This window comes from Lathamus discolor, chromosome 6 (genome assembly GCF_037157495.1).
Source record: "Lathamus discolor isolate bLatDis1 chromosome 6, bLatDis1.hap1, whole genome shotgun sequence".
Lineage (NCBI taxonomy): Eukaryota > Metazoa > Chordata > Aves > Psittaciformes > Psittacidae > Lathamus > Lathamus discolor.
In genome coordinates this window covers 86,686,796-86,707,593 of record NC_088889.1, presented here as the reverse complement: position 1 = coordinate 86,707,593, position 20,798 = coordinate 86,686,796, and the positions used below count along the sequence as shown (strand labels likewise).

The 20,798-nt window shown below is 57.0% G+C and overlaps 3 protein-coding genes across 8 annotated transcripts in view; 2 read left to right on the top strand and 1 right to left on the bottom strand.

The window, feature by feature from the left end:
* Positions 1–6,179, bottom strand: part of MAFK (MAF bZIP transcription factor K) — a 13,893-nt gene extending 7,714 nt beyond the window's left edge. Inside the window, exons 1-2 of one of the 4 annotated variants that reach the window (XM_065684495.1) lie at positions 6,049–6,179; positions 877–1,036 (exon numbers count right to left, since the gene is read on the bottom strand). The gene's annotated coding sequence lies outside the window, so the exon portion shown is untranslated. Of the gene's footprint in view, positions 1–462; positions 611–876; positions 1,037–5,679; positions 5,779–6,048 lie in introns of those variants that run through there. The other 3 variants (XM_065684493.1, XM_065684496.1, XM_065684494.1) reach the window with 3 other exon arrangements.
* LOC136017520 (proline-rich protein 2-like) lies at positions 4,332–8,954 on the top strand. Its single transcript, XM_065685834.1, has 4 exons — positions 4,332–4,398; positions 5,220–5,396; positions 5,469–6,368; positions 8,809–8,954. The coding sequence occupies exons 1-4, from the start codon at positions 4,332–4,334 to the stop codon at positions 8,952–8,954; spliced, it is 1,290 nt and encodes a 429-aa protein (XP_065541906.1).
* On the top strand, positions 4,491–20,798 carry LOC136016817 (lysosomal alpha-glucosidase-like). Of its 3 annotated transcripts, none has more exons than XM_065684489.1 (20): positions 4,491–4,594; positions 11,498–12,023; positions 12,199–12,344; positions 13,475–13,640; positions 14,089–14,185; positions 15,141–15,260; positions 15,473–15,591; positions 15,666–15,797; positions 16,504–16,614; positions 17,387–17,500; positions 17,644–17,728; positions 18,082–18,199; positions 18,543–18,676; positions 18,780–18,931; positions 19,057–19,205; positions 19,289–19,430; positions 19,634–19,732; positions 19,865–20,029; positions 20,104–20,250; positions 20,482–20,798. In XM_065684489.1, the coding sequence occupies exons 2-20, from the start codon at positions 11,508–11,510 to the stop codon at positions 20,542–20,544; spliced, it is 2,775 nt and encodes a 924-aa protein (XP_065540561.1). In that variant the 5' UTR covers positions 4,491–4,594; positions 11,498–11,507; the 3' UTR covers positions 20,545–20,798. The 3 variants fall into 3 exon arrangements, with proteins under 3 accessions (XP_065540561.1, XP_065540559.1, XP_065540560.1); XM_065684487.1 differs by lacking the exon at positions 4,491–4,594 and adding an exon at positions 10,072–10,435; XM_065684488.1 differs by lacking the exon at positions 4,491–4,594 and adding an exon at positions 10,073–10,431.

Here is a 20,798-nt window from a genome sequence, read left to right as displayed (position 1 = left end):
GATGAAGAGCAAGGAGGGGGGAGAAAGAAAAAAACCAATCCCCTAAGTGGAAAGCTGTGAGATAATATCCTAGATATTAGGGAGTGTATTTAGACGCCTTCTCTATTTTTAAGCCCGAGACAGCACAGCTCTCCATGTCTGGAGGAGGGACAAGGACAGCCGCACAGCGCACAAGCCAAGATGCTCCGTGATGAATGGACCACTTACAGCAACTGGTGTGCGCTGCATTTTCTAGAGCATCACCGAATCCTTCCCTCCTCTCCTCCAGCACCAAACCCCACCCCGGGCACACCTCCAACAGCCCTTGCCTCGCCGGGGCCGCAGGGGACCAAGCCCTAGCCTCCGAGGGACACGGATGCGCCCGACCCACTGAGTGTTTTGCACGAGGGCTGACCGCAGGCAGGATCTCCTTCAGACCCCATGGCTTCCCCTCCACACCGGGCCATGGCCACCCACCCCTACCTCCAGGCCGGAGGTGCAGACGTAGGCGCTAGCACGGAGGAGGAAGGAAAAAGCTCCTGGTCTCAGCCCAACGGTCCCGGCGAGTTCAGGAGAGCAGAGGCGCTGCCAGTGCGTAGAGGAAACGGCCGGCAGCCCCCTCCCTGCAGCCGCGCAGGCAGTTGGTGCCATAGTTATGCAGTGAGTCACCAGCTGTTTACAGAGTTTGAGAGCTCACATTCCCACAGCATCAGAAACTCTTCCTTCCCTCGGCATCCCCCCCTCCCTCGCCGCCCCCATCCCTACAAGGAAAGGGGCACGCTGCCGGCACTCCGCGCTGCTAAAACCGGAAAAGGAAAGTCAAAAAGGAGGGGGAGGCCGACGGCAGACCCGTCACACCCACCAATTACACAAAAAAAAACCCCTTTTGATCCTCACCCAGCGCGTCTTCAAAGCACTTGCTACGCCAGCCGATGGAAAAACTGAACAGGGCCGCTTGGCTGCGCCGAGGTGGAAAGAAACGTAAAATACCATGGAAAACAAGAGCCGAGGGGTGAGGTCGCCTCCGGTGGGGTCGGTGTGGGGCTGCTCCGGATCCCTGTCACAAAACCCTTATGGTCACCTGTTGCTCCATGTCGTCAAAGCTACATCTCCTGACCCTGCACATTCCTCAGCAGACGGGCTTGTGCTGCACGCCCATCTCCACTTGCACCCTGGATGGGCCAGCATCCCTCCGCAATGGACTGGGATCCATCCTACTGCACCAGAGCTGCTGCTGGCACAGAGATGAGCAAGGTTGGGCCCTCTTCACGCACGGGTGGGAGACTGGGGTCTGCCCTGACCCTAAGGGCAGGATTTGGTAGGGGCAAGTGGAAACACAGGCTCAGGTGCCAGGGTGAGTCTTATCTCTGTACTAGGTGAACCCACAGGCGTGGTCCGGGCTCGAAACCCATACAACAACACTCGCAACCCTCACCAACAGTCCTCCGGGACCTCGGCTCCATCTCTCCACCTCCAAAATCCTTCCCATCAGGGCTCTTTGGGACTCTTCAGCTACCACCTGAAATAAGCACGGCATCTCCCACAAACAGAAGACAAAAACCCCACAACAAAACCCATCCTGCAAACATGCCCTATCCAGCAGCGTTCCCTAAACACGCTGCACAGGGGTCTGCTGGGACCCTGCCTGCGATTTGATTATTAGAACCCTTTTAGTCTTTACCCTATGCCTGCCCTTCTTTTCTTAATTGCGTTTGCTGCATCACGTCTAAAATTAGGAGCTCAGCTTTTTTGGAACAAGGACTGCATTACATCGCTGCTCTGTAAGCGGTACGACACGTTTCAAACGCAACATAAATAAAGCAGCGAGTAGTAATACAACTGTAAGGGGCAAAGGCTTTTCCAGCGCAGCTCACACTTGTATTTAGGCAAGTGTTTTGACTGTGTGTTACATAAAGCGCCCTTGTAATTCTGCAATAAAGTTACCCATTGACAGCCTTGCCAACGCCCTCTCCCTCTCTCAGTCTATTCCTCAGCCTCTTGCAGCATCCTCCCAAAAACCTGGAGGTCTCTGGCTGACATCCCAAGCCTCACGGTCTCGGCTTGGACCATCTATAGGGATCGCCATTCCTTTGCTTTGAAAGGGGAAGAGAGCAGAAAGCCTGATTCGGGCAGAGGTAGGATGGCGCTTTCCACACCAGGCTTGCAATTAAGGAATAAAACATGCCAGAATGGGATTTCAGACTTTCCACGCTACAGGGCTTTCAAAGCACGTTGCGTATTAAGGAATTACTATCAAGTCACTGCTGACACCCGACAACTGCGGATGAATTCGAATCTTGAAACTCTTTCTACACTGAAAGACAACCCTGGCCAGAACATGAGAGCCTGGCACGCAGCCCTGCCGGTGTTCAGCCTCCATCCTCAGACACATACAGCAAAGTGAAAACATGCAACCCTCGCTTCCAGCCAGGCCAGTGATGACTTCCAGAGGGCAGAAAAACAGCGTGAGGTTCAAGCAGCAATGGGGATCTCTGCCACTGAGCACAGTTACACAGAGAATACTTTACTCAATCCCAAATGCAGTGATTTAATCCCCAGGCAGCTATTTTAGTTAAATTTCTCATCTATTCACAAGTTATTCCCAGCTCCAAAGTGCTACCCAAATGGAAGTGCCTACCAAGGATAACATCTGAGCTGACAGGTGAAGGGAACCAGAGACGCTTAAATCTTCGTGGCCGTGCCTCTGCTGCTCAGAGGCATGACATGGATTTCCAGCATGTTGCAGCATGGTAGGCAGAGCACCATCCTTCTCCCTATCATTCAAGAAGCCATTCTCCTGCTCTGACAATCTTCACACATCCTGTAAAGCAGACTGACGCTTGTCAGTCATTTGTAATGAGAGCGGGGAGGGACGGGCTGATGGTGTGAATCAGAGAGTAGAAGCATATGCGAGGCAGTATATTTGACATGAAGGGAGAGAAGACACAAGGAGGGGGTGAGTCACTGTTTACTGTTCTAGAGGAGCTCCATGCAGCCCTCGCCCAGCTGGCCAGCTTTCCGTTTCCCTTATGGATCGGAACCAGCGTCCAACAGCAAAGTGGAGATTCAGGAACCTTCAGAGCACATTTGAAAGCTGCCAGGACACGGCTCTCTGAGGCGCTCTCTGGGGAAGCCTGGACACATATCAGACTTCAGTGGTCTGGTAAACAACCTAGTTAGATGCTGCAGAGAGCCTATGACCGGGCAGCAGAGGATACGGGGTGCCAGGAGGGCATGCTTGCGTGTCACCTCAGAAACGCCACCAAGGAGGTGGCTGAAAGGGAAAGGTATGCAGCAGCGAGCCCTGGTACTGACAAGCATACGGCGCTTTTTCCATCACGTGCTTACAAAACACAGTGACAGAGCTACACCAGAATTATGCCTCAGCATCACTAGCCCAGAGATGCACCTCCTCTGACAGCCAAGCTAAGTCATTGAGCAACAAATAACTTGCTCGGATGCACAGCCAGATCCTGGGGCAGAGCTGTGATTGGGATTCCTAGCTACGCTGCTCCTGACCCCACGTGCCAGCCATCGAGTTGGACATCTTCATCAGCTGCTAAAAATGGAACACAGCACATCGCTATTCAGGGTCCTGCGATACTGCAAAGCAGTGTGACTCACTATGCAACCTGTCCCTCTGCTCGGGAGCTTAGCGGAAGGGTAATCGCTCTCATTACTGCATCCCCCCCCATTTCTTGTGTTGATGGTCACAGAGCACTCTATCACTTGCCCGAGTTTGAAGGCAGCCTGAAACAATAGCTCAGACAGAAGTGGAAACTGCCTGCTCATCTCTACAGGGTGCTGAGCCTGAAACTTCCTGATAATTGAAAGTGCTAGCACCGCTCAAGTACTTCACAGCTGGATGTTTACAGAAATGATCAGTGAGCAAGCTTATCCCACAAACCCCGACTGCCGCGGGGGCCAGCGCTCCCAGCTGTCCTTTCTTCGCTTCCCAGACATCTCACACAGCTAGAGATTTTCAATACCAAGTTCTGCAGCGCATTCCACACCATTAATCATCTTCCAAACACTGATGGAAATAAGACCGTATCAAGCTGATCTGTATTTTTCCCTTTCAGGAGGCACACAGCGGTACTGAACTCCTTGCCGCAACAGATTGCCGAGACGGGTGACGGCGCAGAAATGACATAAAACATGACAAAGCACGCTAGCCTCGACAGGCAAACAAAAAGAGAGCTAACACGTTTCTGCCTCTGGTTCAGAAACGCTTGCGAAGCAGGGCACGAGCCTGGCACAATACAACCAGCAACGCTGAACGCTGCTGTGGCACAAAGCCCTGACGGCTCAGAGCCTGCACAAGCAGGCAGGGTGTCTTGAAGGCGAGAGTCATGGCGTGCCCCAACCTTGCAGCAATCACCCCGCTGCTGCCGGACCCCCATTCAGCACCTCCACCGGGTAGGAGCAGAGTTAACTCGGGTGCCGCGCAGCCGAGTGCGCTGCCATTGGGCAACCATGATGTCCATCACCTCTAGGAAGTGACTCCACGAGGAAGGCTTCTCCAAAAGCAGCACCGTGTACACACGGAAGGAGAGGGGGGAAAACCGGACCAACACGCACCCGTTTCAGCAGTGAGGAAAAAAAGCCCCACAAGGTAAATCCATGTGCTGCTAAACCCCGCCCGGGCTGGGGCACAGGGCTGTGCATCGCCACGGACAGGGCTTGTGAGGACTGAAAGGCGTGCAGCTTTCCCGGGAAACACTTTCCTCTCACCAGTTCCCCCTGCCCACCCTCGGCTGAGCTTCAGGACTATGATAGCAAAGGAGGTGGGTGCCAGGTGAAAGTGAAAATGGAGGCCTTTCCCTTTTCTGTAACAACTTTGCCCAAAGGGGGCTCGTTCCTAATTTGAGACCTCATGGCCTGCTTTCAGCGCAATCCGTAAGAGAAACCCTCCGCGGAGCAGCCCACGAGGGAAGGGAGCGGGCTCTCAGCCTGAGGAAGAGGAGGAGGAAGGAAACAGACCCTGACATACTGAGATCGCCGTTCCCCTCACTCGCGGCCCGTCTGCTTCCCCACCTTATACCACCGCCTCCATGGGGAGCCCGGGCGAGGCTCCCCCACCCACCCCATCACTGACTAAACCCCCAAACCGTCCAGCGCCCACCAGACGGTCCCACGGCACCCACAGTGTCACCGTCCCCTTCCCTCCCGCTGCCCCATCCTTGCGCGGCTGCAGAGCACCCCGTTTGCTGACCTTCCCCCCCCCCCCCCCCCGACAGGCTCCGGGACCGGCCCGATCCCAACCACGCTCCTCTCCGCGTTTCCTTCCAAACGCAACCCGCGCCTCGCAGCCCAGGGGACCGGGAGCGGTGCCTCCGGGGGCAGAGGGCAGCTCCGCGAGGCCGCCGCCCCGCCCGGTGCCCGCCGCACGCCGCCCGGCACCGGCTGCTCCCTCCGTACTACAAAAGCAGCTATTTTTAGACCCGGGAGCGCGCGGCGTCACAACAGGTTTCCTCATGTATTTTAAGAGCCATTCAACGGCAGAGGCAGCGCGCTCAGCCTCGAGGGGAGGGGGAACAACAACAACAACAACAAACAAGAGGAAAGCGGAGCCCAGGCGCGGCCGCTCCCGCAGGGACCTCGCGGTGCGGCGGCACCCGCCGGGCCCGGCCCGCGGACGGGACGCTGGGCTGGGGGAGATGTGACCGCGGGTCCCGCCGAGCCCCCCCCACCCCTCACCGCCTCCTCCTCCTCCTCCTCTCCACGGTGCGGCCAAGCCGAGCGCTCCCCCGGCGCCCCCGTCCCCGCCGGGGCCCACGTGCGCGCCGCCCGGCCCGGCCCGGTGCGAGGGGCGGCGGCACCACGTGCCCGGCGCGGTGGTGACTCAGCACTTTTACCTCAGCCGCCGCGCCCAACCGGACCCGACCGGACCGTGCCGAGCCGCTGCCCCCCACCTCACACCCCCCACCCCCCCCCCCCGCACACCCCACCTCAGTCAGCTGCACCGCACGGACCAACACCCCCCCCCCCCCTCCGCGTCTCCCTTCACACCCCCCCAGCCCCAGCAGACCCCCCCCAACCCCGCCGCACCGGGCGGCTCCTCCTCACCTGCGCGCCCGTGGCGGGGGGCGGCGGCGGGGGGCGGCGGGGCCGGTGGCGGGGGCGCTGCGCGGCTCCCTCCGTCCCTGCCAGCGAGTCCCGCGGACAACAACAAGCGCGGGGCGGCCCCCTCCCCCCCGCCGCGCCGCCGACCAACCAGCGCCCCCGCCGCTTCCGGCATGGCGCGTCACGCCGCGCGTCACCCCGCCCGGCCCGGCCCCGCCCCGCCCCGCCGCCGGCGCGTCACCACCCCCGAGGCCACGCCCACCCCCCCGCGCGGTTCATTCATGGAGAAGGGCGCGGGGAGCGGGGTGGAGTGGCGGCGTCACGTGACTACCTCCCAACACACGCGCGCACACAGACACACACAGACACGCACAGACACACACAGACACACAGACACACACACACACACACACACACACACACACACACACACACACACACACACACACACACACACACACACACACATATATCGGGGTGCGCAGCGCCGAGCACCGTGACCCTGTGTGTGTGTGTGTGTGTGTGTGTGTCTCTGTGTGTCTGTGTGTGTGCGCGCACGCGCACATATGTGTTTATGTATACATGTATGTATGTGTGTGAATATGTATATATGTATGTGTGAATATGTATGCATATGTGTATGTATGTGTGTGAATATGTATGCATATGTGTGTATATATATGTATGTATGTGTACGTGCATATGTATATGTGTGTGAATATGTATGTATGTATATGTGTGTTTATGCATGTATGTGTATGTATTTGTAAGAGTACATGTGTATGTATTTATGTGTGTAAATATGTATGTATATGTGTGTGCATGCATGTATATGTATGCGTACATGTGTATGTATATGTATGTGAATATCACAGAATCACAGAATCCCAAGGGTTGGAAGGGACCTCAAAAGATCATCTAGTCCAACCCCCCTGCAAGAGCAGGGTAACCTACAGTACATCACACAGGAACTTGTCCAGGCGGGCCTTGAATATCTCCAGTGTAGGAGACTCCACAACCCCCCTGGGCAACCTGTTCCAGTGCTCTGTCACTCTTACAGTAAAGAAGTTCTTCCTGATGTTAACGTGGAACTTCCTATGCTCCAGTTTACACCCATTGCCCCTTGTCCTATCACTGGATATCACTGAAAAAAGCCTAGCTCCATCATCCTGACACCTACCCTTTACATATTTGTAAACATTGATGAGGTCACCCCTCAGTCTCCTCTTTTGCAAGCTAAAGAGACCCAGCTCCCTCAGCCTCTCCTCATAAGGGAGATGTTCCACTCCCTTAATCATCTTTGTGGCTCTGTGCTGGACTCCTTCAAGCAATTCCCTGTCCTTCTTGAACAGAGGGGCCCAGAACTGGACGCAATATTCCAGATGCGGCCTCACCAAGGCTGAGTAGAGGGGGAGGAGAACCTCTCTTGACCTACTAACCACTCCCTTTCTAATGCACCCTAAGATGCCATTTGCCTTCTTGGCCGCAAGAGCACATTGCTGGCTCATGGTCATCCTCCTATCCACCAGGACCCCCAGGTCCCTTTCCCCTTCGCTACTTTCCAGCAGGTCACCCCCCAACCTGTACTGGTACAAGGGGTTGTTCTTCCCCAGATGCAAGACTCTACACTTGCCCTTGTTAAATTTCATCAAGTTTCTCCCCGCCCAACTCTCCAGCCTGTCCAGGCCTCGCTGAATGGCAGCACAGCCTTCTGGTGTGTATATGTATGCATATGTGTATGTATGTATATGTATGTGTGTGAATACGTATGTGTGTGAATATGTATGTATGTATATGTGTGTGTATGCATGTATATGTATGTGTATGTATGTATGTGTACATGTGTATGTGTGAATATGTATGTATGTATATGTGTGCATGTATATGTGTGTGTGTGTCCCCATAACCAAGGTGTGCAGTGCCAAGCACCGTGACCCAGTGCATGTGTCCCCGTCCACTCACCCCCCAACTGCCAGGCTCCCTCCGGCCCAGACCAGCCCCAGAGCGTTCTGCACCCTCATGCCAGAGGGCTCATCCTCTGCCGGTTGGGTCTCAGAGCCCGTGAGCACTGCAGCAGGCCCGCATCCTGACCTGGAGCCAGATTCCACACCCGGCTCTTGCTCTTTCCCTGTGTGGTTGTGAGAGCTGCTAACACAGCACCCTGACCCCAGAGATCCCAGGCGTGTTGGATCCTGGGAGCATCCAGTAATGATGAAAACACATCCAAAACCACGTAATAACCCAGCGATTGCCCAAACCCAACTGTCTCCATCGAAACTGGGCTCCCTTTCATTTTTCCATGCTCATAACTCTATTAGAAGGACTGCGTCTGCCCCATGCAATTCGTGCTTTCCAGCCTCAGGGACAAATAACCTTGTTTGAGAAGATCTAAGGGCCACATGTGAGGCTTTGAGTAAGATCCTGTCTTTCACTGCTCCCTTTGCACAACTCTAGCTGCAAAACATGGGCAGCCCCACACCTGGCACAGCCCCATGGCTGCATGTGACAGATGCACCTCCCTGCTGTTAAGAAACCCCTATTTCTTATTGGAACTGGAGTAATGAGGGTGGTTAAAGCTCCCGGATGGTGGCATGAATCTTCCACCCAGTGTGACTACAACAGCGTTGGCCTCCACCTCTCCTCAAGCTGCAGACTCTGGCTGCAAACCTGCCCTGGATGCTGTGACAGGGTGAGCTTGGGGTTGGAGGGCAGATTTCAACCATCCCCATGGTCCCCGTTGTTGCCTCTGAGGTTTGTCTCCAGATCTTGTTTATGTCCCGGTGGCTCAGAGAGTCAAGACAAGCAAGGAGCAGGATGCTGGTGGTGGGAGCCTTGGGCCACCTGCCCCTGTGGTGGGCATAACCAGGAGTGGCTGGAGCCATCCTGCATCATCCAAGGCTTTTCCCTGAGACATCTATCCAAAGATGGTCCCCAAAGCAGGAGGGATGGCCTGGCTGTATCCTGGGTGGGGTGTTACCTTCTGTGGTGTCAGACACATGCATGGAGCTCACCACAACCGGGGTATTTTCTGCAGTCTTTGCAACAGCATGGGTTTGTCAGGTCGCATATGGCATGGGGGGGGGGGGGGGATGTTGTGTAGCCTGAAATCCTGTTTCTGGGTGAATCACCCTGTTCTCAACAGCTCTTACTTTCTGTTTTAATTCCCTGTGGAAAGCAGCTCTGTTCCGAAGGTCTGTTGTCCTTCGCTGCTGACCTTTAGACTGCAGTGGCCTTTATAGTAAACAACGAAGAGCTCTCCAGTCCCCTGAGAGTGTGAAAGCCTGGGCTTTCCTGCAGTTATGGACACTTAAGGATGAACAGGAGAGCACAGGAAAAAGGACCTCTGGTGAAAACCTGGATGGCGAAACGGCTTTGTTTTGGGGCTAGCCCACCCGTGTGCTCAAAACACATCCAGCATCACAGTTCCCTGAAACCATGGTGCTGGATTCAGCACAGGCACCTCTTTCAGGCTGCTTTGGGTGAAGTGTTCTTACCCTGAAAGAGGACATTAATACTCCTGGTTCTGAGACCCTGGAGTACTGCATACAGCTTTGGAGTCCTCAGGCCAGGAAGATATGGACCTGTTGGAATGGGTCCAGAGGAGGGCCACAGAAATGATCAGGGGAATGGAGCACCTCTCCTACGAGGAAAAGCTGAGAGAGATGGTGCTGTTCAGCCTGGAGAAGACTCCAGGGAGACCTTATTGCAGCCTTTCAGTTCTTAAATTGGGCCTATAAGAAGGATGGGAGAGACATTTTAGCAGGGCCCGTTGCAATAGGATGAGGGGAGGTGGTTTTAAACTAAAAGGCTGGATGCGAGGAAAAAATTCTTTATAGTGAGTGTGGTAAAACACTGGCACAGGCTGTCCAGGGAGGTGGTGGATGCATCAGCCCTGCAGACATGCAAGACCAGGCTGGATTCGTTTCTGAGTAACCTGATCTATTTGAAGATGTCCCTGCTCATTGCAGGGGGTTGGACCAGATGACCTTTGAATGTCCCTTCCAAACCAAGCTATTCTATGATTCTATGACCCTGAGTGCATCCGGGCTGGGAAAAATCTAAACAATCACTCATCTCCCATAACGTGCACCTCGTGTCGTCCGAGCAACGTTGCGTGTAGATATATATGTATTAAAACATACAGATAGAAAGCACACAGACCAGAGGAGCAAGCAAGCAAGCATGCGGCTGGCAAGGGTCCTGGGAGGCGTGTGTGGAGGCGCAGCTACTAGAGAGGAGCGGTAGGACCGGGCGGCTCGTAGGGTTTTTACGGCGGAGCAGGCATTGCTGCGGCGGCTGAGGGCTCTGCCCGCTGCCTGCCCGCTGCCTGCCCGCTGCCTGCAGCCCGCTGCCCGCCCGGAGCCACAATGTCAAGAGGAGACACGTGTATGTAAGCGCCTGGAGAGGCCGGACCGGGGATCGGGCAGGCGGGGCAGGGGGGCCCCGGACCGCGCTGCCTTCCCCGGGCAGGGCTGGGGAGCCCACGGCAGCAGGCGCTGGGTGTCCCGGTCCCCACACTGCGTGCCACGGCTGCGGGGTAGCATCGCATGAGCACGGGGCCGTGGGCTGGTGGCACGCCGAGGACCCCGGGGTTCGCATGCCGGGTGGGTGCTGCTACCCCCGGGGGACTCACGCGTGGGGAAGTGACCTGGCTGCTTCGGAGCCAGGCCGTGGCAGGTTGAGCCATTGTGGTGTCGGGGAATAAAATCTGCCTTTCTGAGAGAGCCGTTTTGCTGAGCCTTTGCAGTGAGGAGGTGTGCAGGGTCTGAGTGCTTATGGCTTGGGAGGGAGATGCGGAGAAGAAAGTTGTGTCTCTTATTCAAGGTGCTGGGATTGCTCCCTGCACTCAGCAGGACCGCGGGGGTCTCCTTTGCTTACGGTCTAGGAGATGTTTGCCTAAGAGGTTGTAAAAGTCAGGTCTGTCAGTGGGAGGCAAAGGCTGACTGCATATTCCTTGCCATCCCTCACCCAGCCCTTCCTGAGGCTAAAAGCTCTGACTCAGGGGTTTGGGTGATGGCAGAGGATGCTCTGCACCTCAGAGCTGCAGCTCCCAGCATCACAGCTCTGTTCCCATGTGCAAACGGAGCTCGGTTTTGCTTGCAGCTTCCAGAAACGCTGCAGCCCATAAATTCAGACCTGGGGAAAACCTGAGGGGCCTCTCTGCCAGCCGCCAGGAATAGGCAAATGCTGCCTTGTTCCTTGGGGCTGCCGGAGAGTCATAGGGCAGCATCTCCCCACGCTCCAGAAGGGTCAGGCCCACCCGAAAGCCATCCTTTGCCACGTTTGCTGCGTGTATCTTAGCCAAGGGCACAGCCATCACGGTGCAGGGTGCTGAGGTGGGCAGGCTCTGCCTGAACCACAGGCACAGGGAATGGGAAAGCCATCCCTGAGGCTCAGTGAGCTCCCCTATTCCATCTCCTTCATGTTTGCCTCCTTCTCCCCCTCGCTCCAGCACCAGCACGATGAAGTCGTACCAGAAGCTGACGCAGCCATCAGCATGCCGGCTGGAGGAGGAAGGGGCTGCCCCAGCGCCCACCGGCCACGGGAAGCTGGCCCCGTGCTGGGTGGGCAGCGGGCTGCTGGTGGCCGCCGTGCTGCTGAGTGCCGTCACCGTCTGGGTGCTGCAGCAGGTATCAGTGGGCTGGCCCCGACCCACGCTGCCCCCCAAGTGTCTCCTGGTACCCGAAAGCCACCGCTTTGACTGCTACCCAGAGCGGCGCGTGGTGGTGACACAGCAGCTCTGTGAAAGCCGAGGGTGCTGCTTCATCGAGAGCCCACCACCGGCGGGGGGCAAGCGAGGGGTGCCCTGGTGCTTCTACCCCCCTGACTTCCCCAGCTACACCCTGGAGAGCCTCAATCAGACGGCGCTGGGCATGGTGGGGTTGCTGGTGCGGCGGGAGAAGGCCTATTACCCCCGGGACATCGAGATGCTGAGGCTGGATGTGGAGTTCGAGACGGACACGCGGCTGCACATCAAGGTGAGCCTCCCGCTGGCTGCTCTCCTGCATCCCTCCATTCCATAGGTGACCCTGCTCAGACAGAGTCTGCAAGATGCTGTGCTCCAGACATGGCTGTATGTGGCCAATGAGCAGCTCCAACCCTTTGCCCTCTTGCTTTGCTGGTCTGTTTTTACATGTTTTCTCCATTTTGCAGATAACGGATGCGGCCAACCCACGGTACGAGGTTCCTCTCGAGGTTCCCCGGGCAATGAAGAAAGCAGAAAATCCCATCTACAGCCTGGACTTCTCCTGGGATCCCTTTGGGGTGGTGCTGCGGCGCAGAGCGACAGGGATGGTGCTGTAAGAACCCATCTCCTCTGCGTCCTGCAATGGGTGGGGGGAAACTCATCCCACCATAGGCATGCTGCAGCATCATTCCCAGAGGGAATTCCCACACTACAAAGTCTCCAGCCAATAATTACTCTTTGTGCTCATCTTTCCTTGCAGCATGTGGCTTCTGCCCCCACAGGTAGCCACGTTCTTGCTGTGGCTGTGGCAGGGCTGGGTGGGATCAGCACCCGTCCAAAAACCTCCCAGTGCCCTAATTCCTCTCCATGTCCTACAGCAGCCCTTGTGCAGGTCACAGCACGTCACCAATAAGGCACCTGGTGGCTCAGGGAAAGGGCCGCAAGAACGTTGTGGCTTTGCCTGCTTCACCCTGGTTTTGGGTTTCCCTGGCTGTCCAAGCAGTAGGGACACACACAGCTTCAGGCTTTCTGTGGAAAAGGACTGCTTTGCGGCACTGCTCAGTCACCTCCAAGGCTTTGCCCACCCTGAGCTGTTGGTGAGCACCAACAGCAGGTCAACGTATGGCCAGGGTGTTTTGGGATCCCATCCTTTCCTCCTTCTTCCTGTTTGCTGGTGCCTGTTGTCCATCCTTGAGAGGTGCTTATCAGCAACAGCAGGCTGAGAAACCCCACCACCACTGATGGTTAATAATAACCTGGGTGGAAACTTCTGGTGTCAAAGGAAAGGCTGAGCCATGCTGGGTCAGGCTGATTCAGCCTCGGGCTGTGCCCCATCTCCAGTCAGACCCGAATTTGCTGCCTGGGCCAATGTGTTGAGGCTGGAGGTGGTGTGGGACACATAATGCTGCACTGACCCTTGGGATGCTTCAAGAGCAAAGGGGTCAGTTGTTGATGGGCAAGTGGATCCCAGTGGGTCCCAGGATCCTCTCTTAGAATCATAGGATTAACTAGGTTGGAAAAGACCTTTAAGATCATCGAACCCAACCATTACCCGAGGACCGTCAAGCCCACCACTAAACCATACCACTAAGGGCAAACTGATCTCTCACAATCACAAGTCACATCCACCCCTCATCTGCCTCCTCACAGTGGCCCACACTGTATAGCTGCCACCCCTAACCCTCATGGCCACCCCTCATCTCCCCTCTTGACCTCCTCTCTCTCTCCGTGTCACCTCGGCAGGCTCAACACCACTGTGGCCCCGTTGATCTTCGCTGACCAGTTTCTCCAGATATCCACATCGCTCCCGTCGAAGTTTCTCTACGGGCTGGGGGAGCACCGCGGCCCCCTCCTGCACAGCATGGACTGGAGCACCCTCACGCTGTGGGCCCGCGATGTGTCTCCCACGGTACCATCTCCCCCCTCCCCATGGGGATGCAGGGGGTGAGGAGAAGGGGGTACCACTCTCTACCACCCTGGGAAAGCACATCAGGGGGTGGGCAGCAGGAGTGGGAGAGGCAGGGGGTGGTCAGGGCTGGCGGGCAGACACGTACCAGGAGGATTTCAGTGCAATTGCAAAATGCTCTTGGCACTTCAAGTGCTTTCTGCTCCACCCTGCTGCTCATGCAACATGTTGTGATGAGGCAGGTTTCCCCCTCGCCCAGCCCAGCTCGCTATCAGCCCCAAAGCTGTGAGAAAGAAGCAGCCTCACAGCTCTGAAACCATCCGTATCCCTCGCCTTGTCCTCTATGTGCAGCAGGTGCAACTTGGGGCCATTCATTCATCCCTGGTGACACAGGGGCTCTCCTGCTTTGCCCCAGAGCTGCTCTCTTTCAGCCATCACCTCCTCTTTGCAGGAATCGTTCAACCTGTATGGTGCTCACCCCTTCTACCTGCTGATGGAGGAAGGTGGAGATGCTCACGGGGTTTTCCTCCTCAACAGCAACGCAATGGGTAGGTGATCTGGGACATTCCAGACCAGCTTGTCCCTGGCAGGTGGGGCCACATGGGAGATGCTGGAGCAGCCGGTTTGGGAACCTGGGGCGAGAGGAAGCCATGAAAGGGAAAGATGTGGTTTGATAGCTCCGTTATTGAGCATCGCCATCTGTTTCCTGGCTACAGCGAGGCTCTTTAGCAACTGCCGAGCAGTTTAACCACACACCCAGCTGCCAAGTTGCCATCAGAAAAGCAAGTCCCTTGTGTGTGGGTCTGTGCCCGTTCCCCCTCCACCCATGACATCCTTGCCCCTAGGCCTGGCAGCGTGGCACAGGGCGCAGCCGGTGATGCCATCTGCCACCCATGCCGTTCCCAGCTGTGGGATCTGCCAGCTGGTAACACAGCAGCTCCCGCGGGCTCCTGCCGTGTTGGGAATGGCACCGGCAACCACCCGTGTCCTCGCCGGCAGCCGCCGCTTGCAGCCAGCTGGGTTGATGCTGTGACACTGCATCTCTCATAGCTCCAGCTGCGCTCGCTGTAGTGCGGGGATGCTCCACAGCAGGAGCTCCTGTGAGATGCAGCCACCTGAGCTGACGTTTGAGGGCCCTCTCCTTTTCCTTCTAGGAAAGCCCTTGCTCCCACCTGCTCACCTGTACAAGTAGCTCTTGATGCACTAAGGAGGGGGTTTTGCAGGAGGATGTGAAAGTAAGCCCCGCATGTGCTTGGTCTTTAAGTGGAAGCTGGGAGAATGGTGCAGCTTTAGGCTTAAATAGCAGATTTCTAAGATAGCAACCTCCCAACGTAAGCCAGTGATGATTTAAGCCTCCAGATGCCCATTTAGCATCCGCTAAGCGCAAGGCAGGGATTTCTGTGTTCCAGTGCCTGTGGTGCTGCCTGGTCCCTGCCATGGGGGGTCAGGGTCTGGGGATTGCTCTGCAGTCGTCACTGTCTTCTTCTCTTCCCCTCACCAAAGAGGTGGCTCTGCAACCCGCCCCAGGCCTGACCTGGAGGACCATCGGGGGGGTGCTGGATTTTTACATCTTCCTGGGGCCCGATCCCAATATGGTCGTCCAGCAGTACCAGCAGGTGATAGGTAAGTGCCTGCATCCAATGTGGCCATTTGCTGGCACATTCCCTGTGCCCCATTTCCATATCACCCCAGCTTCACCCCTGTCCCCAGCCCTCTCAGGTAGGGAGGGGTCAGCAGGCACCTCCTTTCCCCCATCTCCCATTCCCTTCCCATCCTTTTGAGATGCTGCTGTTCTCTTGGGACACCCCATCCACGCTCCTGCTTTCCCACTGCAGGTTTCCCGGCCATGCCACCCTTTTGGGCACTCGGCTTCCACCTCTGCCGCTGGGGTTATGGATCCAGCAATGAGACCTGGCAGACCGTGAGAGCCATGAGGAACTACCAGATCCCTCAGGTAGCTCCTCAGACCTATGGTGGGGGGGGGGGCGTCCAGGCTCCATGACCCATCCCTGAGCCTCTGTCCCGCAGGATGCGCAGTGGAATGACATCGATTACATGGACGGGTACCGGGACTTCACCTTTGATTCCCAAAAATTTGCCTCCCTCCCGTCGCTGGTGGAAGACCTGCACAAACACGGGCAGCACTACGTTATGATCTTGGTACTCCTCCTCCTCTCCCCCTGTGCTGTTTTGGCTGCAGAGCCAGGATATGATAGAGGCGTAAGGAAAGCTCGTGGTTGTCTCCAGCCCCAGGGATTTTTATCCAAGACTGATCCCTACTGGAACTGCCACTGGAAAATGCCCCCCGTGCAGTGGCCACAGAGACATGGGTCAGGTTATTGTGTTGTGCTCCTTTCTGCTACGGGAGCACAGGGATGCCCTTATCCCCATGGGTGAAAGGATGGAGGAACTGCGGGTCAGGCTGTTTAACTCGTGGTGCTCACACGCACATGAGTGCTGGGATCTCATGACCTGGCTGTGGTCTCCCTTCTTCCCCCCACAAGGAAAGGGGGTACTGGTTCTGCTTGCTGGGGGTCCTGGGAAGGGAAAGGTTGTGTTCCCTCCCTGTTGAACTCCCCCTTGTATCCCAAGCCCATCTGTGACCTGACATTTCTTGCACAAGCATGAGAATTCTTGTGTTTGTCCCCCCCTTCCTGAAACACCCTGATGGGTCCTGGAGACTTGCAGAAGTGGTGCTTTAGATGTGTTGAAGCAAGTTTCTGTTCCCCTTGGGGGAAACAGCCACTGTGTGTGAGCTCTGGCTGACCCTGCCTGGGTTGTCCCCTTCTCTGAATCACACCAACCTGGCATGAGGAAGAGGCTATGGCCTGCCAGAAATGGCACTAACACTCTGCTTCATCCCCAGGATCCTGGCATCAGCAGCACCAACCCCAACGGCTCCTACTGGCCATTCGATGAAGGCTTGCGGCGGGGCTTGTTCCTCAACACCACCCAAGGGCAGACGCTCATCGGGCAGGTGAGGAGCTCTGGAGGGAAATCCCAGCCCTGTGGCGCTGAGCAATAGCAGGGCTGGGGTTTCATCCCTCACGCTGGAGGGAAAGACAAGTGGCCAAGGGACCTCTCCGGGATGATTGCCAGGGCTTGGCTCAGCTCTCACCCCTGTGTGTCACCTCCTGGCATCTCCAGCGCCCTCGGGAGCCAGCCCCTGCCCCAGCAGAGGAGCCCGTGGATGTCATATGAGCTTAATGGAGTTGGCAGTTCAGTCCAATCTGGTCATCTGATTTCTGTCCCTTCCTGCTTCTGGACTGAGGGGAGGTTGTCTGTGATGGGCACGTGCCTTCGGATCTGCTCCGCAGTATCCCCCTTGGCCATTTGGTCCCACCAGTTTTTCCTTGCTATCTACAAGGAGGAGGCTTTTAACGTAGCCTGCAAATGAGGGGAAAAATAAATCAGCTAAAATTCCTCAAGTGTGGAGAAATCATGGCCTCTCCATGGCATGCCCTGGGCTAGGTGGTGTCAGGGCTTGTGCAAGACGAGGCAGAGTAGCTGCTTTATCAGTTGCCACTGCCCACCAGACCTTGGGGTGTCCTCAGCATCCCGATGCTTCAGGGTACCACAGAAGCAGGAGGGATGCTGTGCATGCAGCATCCAGGACTCGAAGCAGTCAGCCTGGGTTTATTGCCTGTTTCACCCCTGGTTCTTCCAGCATGCTCACATCCCTGTTCCGTGTGGTGGTACCCCACAAACCACTTGCTCACTGAAGCCATCATTTTGTGATGTCCCCACAGGTCTGGCCTGGCTTCACTGCCTTCGCAGACTTCTCCAACCCCGACACACACCAGTGGTGGCTGGAGAACCTGCGGCGCTTCCATGCCCATGTACCCTTTGACGGCCTCTGGATCGTAAGTCCCTCCTTGCCCCCACGTCACTCCCTGCCAGCAGCTCTGCTCACACCGTCTGTTCCCTTCAAATGCAGTTTATCCACTCTATCCACAAATCCCCAAAACTTCCCCCTTGAAATTGCTCCACTGTTTTCTTTGCTTAGGACATGAATGAGCCGTCCAACTTCATGGATGGGTCTGAAGAAGGCTGCCCATCGGGAGAGCTCGACAGCCCACCCTACACACCAGGTAAGGAAGGAGATGAAATACAAGGCTGTGCTGGTAGGTACTGTGCGCTTGGAGATCACTGGTAACTGGGTGTGATAGGGAAAAACCATTTTTAAGAGACATCGCATCTCTGTTTCACACACTGAATGTCTCCATCCCTACTTCCGTGTGCCAGTATCCGCACCCAGCCCTTGAACACTTGTCAGGCCATGTCAGGGACCAGGATAGGACCATCTGCATGAGCTTTTGGTGCCAGTTTGGCAGTGGTTGGCAGTGGTGGGAAGGATGCCCCAAAGCCAGCATGCAGGGCAGGGGGATCTGCATCCCCTGCAGCCCTCTCACCATGTGCTGACAGCATCTCTCCCTCCTGGCAGCCGTGTTGGGCGATTCCCTCTCTGCAAAGACAGTGTGTGCCTCGGCAAAGCAGAAAGCCTCGGTGCACTACAACCTCCACAACCTCTATGGGCTGATGGAAGCCAAAGCCACAGCAAGGTACACAAGCATCCCGCTTCCTGCTGGCCTGGGGATGGGATGAAATCCTGCTGCTCACAGCTGTGTAGGGAAAAGATGGGGATTTGAATGCCTGACCAAAAGGTCAAATGCTGTGGCTGCTGACAGCCTCTGGGATGGGATAACCCATCAGAGGAGGGAAGCTGACACTGCATATGGGGGATGAAGCCAGTCCTGATGATGAGCCTTTGCCATATTCTGGCCAACCCTCTAGCACTGCAGGGCTGCCATGGTGCTGACCTCTACCTCCTCTAGTGTGGGCTAAGGTGAACTATTGGGGTGCTGCTCTCACCCCCTGCCTCTGTCCCTCCCTGTGGTTTCCCAGCGCCTTGATCCAGATCCGGGGGAAGCGCCCCTTCGTCATCTCCCGCTCCACCTTCCCCAGCCAGGGCCGGTACTCGGGGCACTGGCTGGGTGACAACCGGAGCCAGTGGAAGGACATGTATTACTCCATCCCAGGTGGGTGGCACAGCACGCGGGTCCTTCCTACCAGCACCCCCAGCTCCGTCGAGCTTCTTGTTTGCTCAGAGACATCTCAGAAACTCCCTGTCCCTGCCCTCAGGGCTGCTGAGCTTCAGCCTCTTCGGCATCCCGCTGGTCGGGGCGGACATCTGCGGCTTCTCCGGCAGCACCTCGGAGGAGCTGTGCACTCGTTGGATGCAGCTCGGTGCCTTCTACCCCTTCGCTCGCAACCACAACACCCAGAACGAGAAGGTCAGTGGGAGGCATTCCGTGGGTGAGATGCGAGATGTGGGATGGAGGCTGTGGGATGCAGGTCAGGGGCAGTGGGGATGCCTGGCGAGGCTGCGGATGGGGATGACTCTCCTTGCCTCCCCCAGGCCCAGGACCCAACGGTGTTCAGCCCTGCGGCAAGGACGGCCATGAAGGACGTGCTGCTGACCCGCTACTCCCTCCTGCCCTTCCTCTACACCCTTTTCCACCATGCCCACCTGCAAGGGGACACGGTCGCCCGGCCCTTGTTCTTTGAGTAAGAGCATCCCCCCCAGGAGCTATGGAGGCACTGGATCATGGAGGAGTGGCTGATCAAGAGGCATTTCCATCCCGCCACAGGTTCCCCCAGGATGTGACCACCTTGGGGCTGGACAGGCAGTTCCTGTGGGGCCGGAGCCTGCTGGTGACACCGGTGCTGGATCCTGGGGTGGACTCGGTCACGGGTTATGTCCCCCGTGGCATGTGGTACGACTTCTACACGGTGAGGAGGACCGCGGCGCTCGTTTGGGGTTGGATGGTCCCTGCTTGACCGTATCGGGTCTGTTGATGGGAAGCCACAGCTGAGCCCAGCAAGCCCTAATGGAGGAAGGGGGTGGGGATGGCTGGTCCATCCCAGACCCATGCCCAAAGCCCTGTGTTGTGCCCCGGACCCCCTCATACCTGTATCTCTTGCTGCCTGCCCAGGGCTCTTCAATGAACAGCAGTGGGGAGACGGTGAAGATGTCAGCCCCTCTGGATCACCTCAACCTGCACATCCGGGAGGGTGCCATCCTGCCCACCCAGGTAAGCACCCATCCATCACCTCCACAGAGCTGTCCACAGCGTGTGTGTGTGTGTGTGTCCCCTGCACCTCAGCTCCCAGACCCCCATCCCGTGTGCTCACAGCCCTACAGCACCCATGTCTTTAAACCCCAGAAACCAGGGACCACCAGCGAGGCAACCCGAAGGAACCCCCTGAGCCTCATCGTGGCCATGTCTTCGAGTGGCACTGCTTGGGGGGACCTCTTCTGGGATGATGGAGAGAGCCTGGACACCTTCGAGCGGGGCAGCTACTCCTATGTGGTGTTCAATGTCACGCAGGTGGGATGCAGTGAGGAGGGTAGGGGGGTCTGATGGTACCCAGGACCTTGAGCTCATGCTGTCCCCTCCTGCAGAACATCTTCACCTCCGCTGTCCTCCATGCCAGCGCTGAGGCCACTGAAGTCACCATTGGCACACTGAGCATCTTTGGGGTGCGAGAACCACCCAGCAAGGTCCTCCTGAATGGCCACGAGAAGCCGTTCTCCTACCTGGACAACCAGGTATGGCCGCGTCTCAGGGTGCCCTGTCCTGCGGAAGCCCCATCCTCAGGGGTCTCCATCCCTTCTCTGCTAGCCCTAAGGGCCACAGGCAGAGCTGGTGGCTGAGGAGGTGGCTCTCCTGCCATGTCAGTGTTCAGGGGGAGTGGAGCTCAGGCAGGCTGGGAAGGGGACAGGATGCTCCACATCCCCAGGCTGAGGCTGTACCCCAAAATGTTTCCTCTCCTCCCACAGGTTCTCACTGTGAGTGACCTCGGTCTTAGCCTCAGCCAGGGCTTCTCCCTGCAGTGGCTGTGAGCAGGGGGCTGGGGGGTGACCCCCACCTAGCCATCACTGTCTGGAAGATGCTCAGTGCTCCAGGCCTTGAAGCTGGGATGCTGCTATGGAGGAGGCGGTGGGGACTGTCACATCCTGCCATGGGGCCGCCCAGCAAGGCTCGGGATGGGGAGCCTTGAAGGGGAGGCTTGGCCACCATGTCCCCCGCTCCTGGTTCCTATGGGTGGTGTGTGCGCCTTTGGTCCCTGATGCAATAAAGACACGTGGAGAACTTG

What these genes read in the sequence shown, in the direction of transcription:
- LOC136017520 (XM_065685834.1), top strand. Translation starts at nt 4,332, where the DNA reads ATGGCGTGCCCCAACCTTGCAGCAATCACCCCGCTGCTGCCGGACCCC. An exon ending in CGGCACCGGCTGCTCCCTCC is followed by an intron (nt 5,397 to 5,468) that starts GTACTACAAAAG and finishes ATGTATTTTAAG; the next exon opens with AGCCATTCAACGGCAGAGGC. An exon ending in GGGTGGAGTGGCGGCGTCAC is followed by an intron (nt 6,369 to 8,808) that starts GTGACTACCTCC and finishes GTTTGTCTCCAG; the next exon opens with ATCTTGTTTATGTCCCGGTG.
- LOC136016817 (XM_065684487.1), top strand. Translation starts at nt 10,413, where the DNA reads ATGTCAAGAGGAGACACGTGTAT. An exon ending in CCTCAACAGCAACGCAATGG is followed by an intron (nt 14,186 to 15,140) that starts GTAGGTGATCTG and finishes CCCTCACCAAAG; the next exon opens with AGGTGGCTCTGCAACCCGCC. An exon ending in GGCAGACGCTCATCGGGCAG is followed by an intron (nt 16,615 to 17,386) that starts GTGAGGAGCTCT and finishes ATGTCCCCACAG; the next exon opens with GTCTGGCCTGGCTTCACTGC.